Raw genomic sequence first — 7,911 nt, 5'->3', positions numbered from 1 at the left:
GGTAAAAGTAGAAGTACTAATTTAACTTCTTTACCCAAGTAAAAGTAACAACATAGAGGCTTGGAAATTTACTTAAAGTATAAAAGTAAAAAAAGCCGTGAGAATGACAAAGCTACCTGGACCACACACATGTTACTAGAGAGCACGCTGAGAAACTACAGTGGACATGGAAAAAAGGCTCTTTATTCTTTATTCTTTATATGCTATTGGCTACATTTTAAATGTCTACCAATAGGCCTAAAACATATAGCTTATTTATTGTGGCAGAGAGTGGGACTCCAGGTCAATAAGATTCTGACCGAGTAGCAAGATATGAATTCAAGTGTGGTTTTGTGAGAAGTCTGTGTATATATTCCCATCCAATGAGATTCAGTTTGGTACTGATGACACAAAAATAATAACTAACTCCAGTGAAATTATTGTAAACCTAGTGAGGACTAGATTGGGACTGGATTTAAAGATTATTCTGGTTTCCAACTTCGGCCCAGTTGTGTCTGTTAAAACATCGACGGAGACAACTTCTCTCTGTTGATGCTTTATTACAAACAAGCATCAGTATAAACAGTGTAGGGTAGCTCTGCTATGGCTGTGTGTGTGTGGTAATAAAAGAAATAAATACAATTTTAAATGCTACCATACACAATGCATAGGAATCATATACGCTAGTAAATAAAAAAAATAAACCCACTATTAATTACATTATCTTAATGAGCACTGACGTTCAACAATCGCCAATCGAATCAACAGCCAGCGGTAACCTAGGTAACAGGTGAAGAACACAAACAAGCTAACTTTTATTTTTGCCAGAACTACATACCAATACAACAACTGGCTTAAATGAACTGACAACATAGGTTATACGACTTACAGTTCTCAAAGATGCACACGATCTCAGCTGGTTATCCTCCAGACAGCTTGTTTCTTTTTCTTTTCTCTTACTTTTTTCTCCTTTTGCCGTGTGCACCCGTTTGCGCTGTGAGGTGCGTGTCCATGCTATTCTCCCACATGCACTCACAATCACACCTGACAGAATACCTTTTGTACAGAACTAAAGTAAAGAGCCAATTTTGTCAAATGCAAGGAGTAGAAAGTACCGATATTCGTGGTAAAATGTAAGGAGTAAAAGTAAAAAAACAAATCGTAAAGTATTAGTAAAAGTAATAGTAAAAAATAACTGAAAAATCTGCTTGAGTACTGTAACGAAGTATTTGTACTTTGTTACCTTCCAGCTCTGTTTATGATTATAATCTGCATATAAACGTGTTATCCAAAGCATGAAGCGGTATCTGGTATAGTCTGCAATGATGGCTGTAAAAGCATGTGCTTCTCTGAACCATATCGACACAACAGACATTTTCTACATTCTCCTAATGATAAACAAAGGTATTAGTAAGGTGATCTGAGTACTGTGTTCAGGCTTAACTTCTATCACGACCGGAAGATCACAGCAGACCATGCAGTCCCCAGTCCAGCTCAAACCCAGCTGTCATGCACCCTGGGAACACACAGCAAGGGGTTGTGGTCTTCATACGGGAGAGGGTCTGGAAAGGTAAAAATAGCCAAGTCGGGAGAGACAGTGAGGGTTAAGGGAAAGCTAGTGGAATAGTAGGCAGGAATGGGTCTTTGCAGGACTCAGTTCACAAACTAAGGCAGTAGTGTCCAAGACTGAAGAGATTTTGCTGGGCGAGGAATTAAAGGGCATAGAGAGGGGAAAGAGTGATGGTGATAGTGAAGGAAGTGGGAATTGGATGGAGTTAATGGATTTTAAGATTGATTGATGCAGCCAAACATCACGGAAGTGCTTTTACATAAGGACCATAGCTCAAAGGGAGAAACTGCAAGGATTGGATAATATAATACCATACAGTAAGTGAAGAAAGGCCACAGTTTTAAGGTATAGATGGGAAGGCATTAACTCATTTGGATGGTAACCATGGGCAACGCAGCATCATGCAAGGCCTGTGGATCAGATAAAACTTTAAAGACCACTGGGAGTGACCACGATTTAAACCACCACACTGACTACTACGGAGCTGTTGACTCTGGATCCGAAGTTGATGATTCACTGGTAAGAGGTGAAAAGAGAATCACGGCTCATCAGTTTTTACGTTTTCTGTTACATTGAGGAAGTGTTCAAAAAAGTGTGTTGTATTAATTGCTTTGCTACTACTGTTTGTGTGTTTGTAGACGTTTGACCCTTCATCCTACAAGGGTGTGGTCTCATACCCGACATGCGATGAGGAGTTTGAATATGCTGATCTTAAAAGTTACCACCCAGTTAGGTTTGGTTGACACATTATTGTCTAAACGCACTATAGAAATGCTTCAAATCTCGTCAACACTCTCTCTATTCAATATAGCCGTAGTCCTTTAATTGCAAAACTCACATTTTGTAAGTAATATCTTTGTAAATGTTCCTAATTAATCAATATTGTCAATCAACAGATAATGTATCATTTAACATTCCATACCTTCTTATGCCTTACTGTATGTGATAGTGAACCAAAGTCTTTCAGGTTTTGAGTGTTGTTTGGACAAAAAAAACCAATTGGGTGACTCAGGCTAAGGACATTTTTAGGGGCAATTTTATAGAAAAATCCACAAATTACAATCAATTATAATAAAGGTAATTATTTGTAGCCCATTCTAATATACCAGCAGACTTAATTATTGATTAATCCCTATATTTATATGTTTATAATTTATATTATAATTTTATTTATACAATAAATATATTTAAAACTTCTTATTTTTAATTTAATTTATATTTGTATGTTTGTTGTTTTGCCTTTTCTTTCTTGTTTTTCAGAAAGAGTTAATTTCCATTGAAGATCAAAGTGTGTGTGTATGTGTGTGTGTGTGTGTGTGTGTGTGTGTGTGTGTGTGTGTGTGTGTGTGTGTGTGTGTGTGTGTGTGTGTGTGTGTGTGCTGCAGCTGCTTGTGCTGCCTACATGTCTGGTGGTTAAATTTGGAATAGCCTACACAGACAAACTATTGATACAAACATGAAACCACAAAACACTCTCTGAACCTTCTATATTAGTTTTCTGTATATCAAAGAAACTCATCATGCACAGCAACATACAAGTTACTTCCATCTTTGTAAAATTACTTGACAAAAACATGGGGAAAAAAAAAACCTTGTAAATAATGAAATCAAAGACTAGTCGGAATAAAAATTGGAAAACTCCAGTCTGTCAAATGTTTGAAGTTGCTATTTACGGACATTAACAGCAAACAACTATTTGCTACATAAATATGGTGGTTGAATGGAATCCTGAGCAGAAAATGAAGTCACACTCCCTCTGCGTGTTGGAATCTGAGCTTGTTCTTTGTTTTGAAAGCCGGGCCGTACATGTTGAGCATGTGAGCCCTTCTCTTTGAAACTGCCGGTTGTATGTAGCACCTTTAGGTCTTTTTTTGTGTATGTGCTGGGTAAAAGAAATATTGTTTATACACACAATTTCTTTGTGTAATGAATCCAGTCTGACTTGTGTTCTGGACTAACCCTTACTGTGACCTACAGACATATTTCATCTCTACGACAAATATTAAAAGTAGACCTGAAACTTCACGAGCCAAAACATTGAAACATGCTTGTATTCCTGTTCCGAATACCAGCCTCCTCATGTCTTTATCTCTCCAGTCTGACAGTAACACAAGTTTCCTGCGGGCTGCCAGAGCGGGGAACATTGACAAAGTCCTTGACTTCCTGAAAAATGGAGTAGACATCAGCACCTGTAACCAGGTAAGGAAACGTTGAAGATCTTTCTGTTTCTGCTGTCACTTACACTGTAGGATGTCCTTAGTGCATTGTGCAACAGGACAATTTAGGGACACAAAGTCTTGGAATGATTTAGTCTTAAAGGAGAATTCCGGTCAATTTCAACATGTAGCTCTGTTGTTTGTAAATTTTGAGTGCTGTCAGTAAAGAGAAAAACGGGAACAGTCAGTGCTGCCTACACTGTGTTATCCTCCTGCTAGAGTTAGCACCCAACAGACTTAAACAGGGTTTAAGTTTTAAACATGTTTTTAGCCTCGAAACATGCTCAAAAATGTCATTGCATGTGACAGAAAGCAGTGTTTCGACTAGTGTGGACTTCACCGGAAAACAGGAAATAAACAGAGGTATTTGCACTGGCTGAAATAACTCAAATTGTTTGCCTTTCTGTCACATCTACGGCAGTCAAATTCGCTTGTTCACTTGGAAGGAGTAACTGCACATGGCAAGGAACTTGTAATGACATTTTGAGCATGTTTAAAGGCTAAAAACACATTTAAAGCCGTTTTCAGGCAGTAAAGAAAAGTTTGTCGGAGAGAAAGCTCCAATGTATTTATTTGTACTTTATATATCTAGTACATACACAAAACAAACTATGTAACACACTAAAAGACAATAAAAAATACATACAGCACATGTCACTGTCACAGATGTAAGTCACAGCTATTTAATATAAGCTTCTCTCGGCTGTGTCACAGGTTGCATCCCACAACTGAGCTAGTTCAGCGCATTCTTTAACCTGCTAGTCCACCTTCACAAGATCAGAACCACAGAACTCACAGTTACAATTACTCCCCTCCTCTTCCCTCCACCACACACATTCTTCCCTCCAATCTCAGCAGTATTTGATGGGCCTACATCCCTCTGACAGCTGCTTCTACCCCATACCCACCCCTACACACATTCCACTGAGGGCGAGGTATTTGGGAGGGTGCACAATACTTCCCCCCCTAGATCTCTATACACCCCTTCCCCACTCCAACCGCCCTTTCTATGTCAAAGGGATTTAGAATAGTCACAGGGTAGCTTAGTTTTGTACTGTCTCATTGCCATTGGCCTTTTGTATTTCTCCAGCCATTCAATAGCAACTATTTATACACTGGGCTGTAATTGGTTGCAGACAGGAAGTGGCAACTGCCCTCCCATAGCTCTACTATTTGTTGTCATGTGCACCGTTGGGGTTTTGTTTTGTGTACCAGGGAAGCCAGACTATCAAGGGCTGTGACACACAAACTCTCTCTCTCTCTCTCTCTCTCTCTCTCTCTCTCTCCCTCTTTCTCTCTCTCTCTCTCACACACACACAAACACCCTGCAACAGGAGACACCTGCCCTTCATAGTATCTGTCAGATGATCACATTTGAGCCCCTGGCAAGTGCCCAAAAATGCAAGTGACATTTTCATAGATATATCACAGTGATGCTTTGCTCTCAGTGTGTGTTTGTGTGTGTGTGTGTGTGTGTGTGTGTGTGTGTATGTGTGTTTGTGTGTGTGTGTGCATGTGTATGTGTGTGTGTGTGTGCATGTACGTGTGTGTGTGTTTGTGTGTGTGTGTGTGTGTGTGTGTGTGTGTGTGTGTGTGTGTGTGTGTGTGTGTGTGTGTGTGTGTGTGTGTGTGTGTGTGTGTGTGTGTGTGTGAGAGGGGGCCATCTACATTTATTAGGGAGATAAATACCACTTAGCTCACAACCTTACCCTTAAGCAGGTAACTGTAGCTACTATTACTACTAACTGATCATGCACACCAACACACACTCATATGTACATTAACAAGCTTAATTGACGTTAAATAAAAAATTTGAAAACACATCTTCCTGCTTGTGCATGCTTAAATGATTGTACAAGCTCACACGAAGATACATAAACACATTCTTACAAGTTCAGTACTTCCTCCTGCAGGCATGTTTGACAGTTTGTTTGATGCATTTCTTGTGTTGATGACAGCTGAGGATTGGTTTCTCCCTGCCAGTCAAACACACTACACATTGTTATGATCATTGTGACTGTGACATTTGCTCCAGATGTGATCACATTTAAACCTTAAATTATATTTCAAGGTGATACCAATTTCTACAACCGGTACAGTGACCGAAGGCCTAGAGGATGATTCAGAAGTATTACGTTACAGTGATTAGCAGCGGAAATGCTCTCAAGGAAATGAGCATATCAGAATCATGTCAATGGAAAAGCACTCCACGCAGTTACAGAACCCTTATCTATAATAGGACTGTCAGCATTGCAGTCAATTGACTCAGAACTCTGATGATGAGAGCAACAACAGACGAGACAGATGAAATTATATAAATCTACAATGTAACATTTGATTAATCTACAATGACTTTAAAATTAAGGAACTTTATATCAAAATACAAGTTTGATGTGTGGCCAGGTTAGCCCAGTTGGTAGAACGAGCGAACACATACGGTATAGAGGTTTACTCCTCGATGCAGCAGCTGCGGCTTTGACTCCGACCTGTGGCCCTTTGCCTCATGTCATACCACCTCTGTATCTGTCCTATGGAAATAAAAGCCTAAAAGGTCCAAAAAATAATCTTTACACATTTCAGCTTAGAAGTAGTTCAGGTCATGGAGGAAATATTGTCCCAGTGTTTTTTTCTGTATTGATATCAAAAAGATCCAGGACATGTTTCCTCAAATTTAATATTAATAATAATAATAATTTAATAATTTAATAATTTAATAATTTAATAATTTAATAATTTAATAATTTAATAATTTAATAATTTAATAATTTAGTAATTTAATAATTTATACTGTTTATTCATCCCCAGTGGGGAAATTACAATTCAATAGATAGTATAGATAATCTGAAAGACAGCGGGGCAAGCTGGAATTTTGAGTGTTGCCCTTGGCGATGTGATCAGTGCTAACTGAAGAGTCAGATCCTAGAAAGCACTAAAAGGTTGGCGAGGTCCAGGGTCTGGCGCCATGGGCAGAGGACTGTCCAAGTTAGTTATAGGGAGAGAGCAAAAGAGCTACTGCCTGTTTGCCAAATCCACGGTCAAACTATTACAGTGAGTAAGTGAGATAAAGAAAACACGTTCTTGACAGGTAAATGTAGCTCCCAGTTTTTAGGCAGCTTGTCTTTGTGAGCTCCTAAGCATGTATTTGTATAATTTCTGTTCATTTTGGACTCATCTGTCTATGTACATCTGTGAGAATTTGGTCCATTCGAGTGTGCCATTTTTATGTATGTTGTGTTTGCATGTCCTCACAATTAAAGGCCCCTATAATCTACCCAAATGTTAATCCTTGGTGAGTGATATTACTCTTTAATCTGCACACATTTACATTATTTCCTCTTTTTTCTCTTATATTTATCCCTCATGACACTTTGGCCTATAACACAGCGCCAAATAATTGCAACCATGTACAACCACGTGATTATAACACAGGTTAATGGTCATAAGGCCGTGAATATTAATCTGCATTGGATGGAGCTCAACAGTGTCCCTCCTGCCAGGAAGCACTACAAACTGCCAGGGATCACTGTGTTGGGCCTACCATCCATTAGCTAAATGAAGCTTTCACTTACAGCTCAGAGGAAGAGGAGATTTAAATCAGTTTGTGTGACATAGAATGTGTATTTGTTAGTCCGTTGGGGCTTTTGCTTGTTTTTCTTGGAATACATAATGGTAGAAATGTGATTGAAACTCTTTAATAAGATTGCATTATTCTGGCTGTGTCATTAAGTCCACCATTTCACTTTCTGCATGTTCAAACCGCACCAGCACTTGCTTCTCTCTGTTCTATTCTCGTAAATTACAATAATTGGGTTCTAAGAAATTCTCGCGGAGAACACAAGTGGTGTTTTTATTCCTTAGGAACTTTTTGCATAAAGACTTTTTTAAAGTAATTTATTCTTACACATGATGGTGGTTCTCATGTCTTTTTAAAGTAATGTATCTATGACTTGACCTGACATTCACTTACACACTTTGGCCTCAGAGGAATGCCCTTTTTTTCTTTTTGAAAGGTTGACATTTTCAGCAGCTTTTAAATATGAGTATCCATGTTTTTGTGTGTGTTTTCTTTATACCTTCTATGACTGTGCAGAAACATGACACCCCTTTGGTAAATCAGAGAGAGAGAGAGAGAGAGAAAGGGGTGGA

General features: G+C 38.7%; 1 protein-coding gene across 3 annotated transcripts in view; it reads left to right on the top strand.

Annotated features, from left to right (window-relative positions):
* The first annotated feature begins 1,852 nt into the window (after positions 1-1,852).
* LOC117935502 (ankyrin-2-like) overlaps positions 1,853-7,911 on the top strand; it is a 49,636-nt gene continuing 43,577 nt past the window's right edge. Inside the window, exons 1-2 of one of the 3 annotated variants that reach the window (XM_034857716.1) lie at positions 1,853-2,068; positions 3,647-3,748. In XM_034857716.1, coding sequence (XP_034713607.1) covers positions 1,925-2,068; positions 3,647-3,748 — 246 coding nt within the window. In that variant the 5' untranslated portion in view covers positions 1,853-1,924. The remainder of the gene's footprint in view (positions 2,069-3,646; positions 3,749-7,911) is intronic. The other 2 variants (XM_034857721.1, XM_034857722.1) reach the window with 2 other exon arrangements.

Source organism: Etheostoma cragini, chromosome 2, assembly GCF_013103735.1.
Source record: "Etheostoma cragini isolate CJK2018 chromosome 2, CSU_Ecrag_1.0, whole genome shotgun sequence".
NCBI classification, from domain to species: Eukaryota; Metazoa; Chordata; class Actinopteri; order Perciformes; family Percidae; genus Etheostoma; species Etheostoma cragini.
This window is presented reverse-complemented; position numbering and strand designations above follow the sequence as displayed.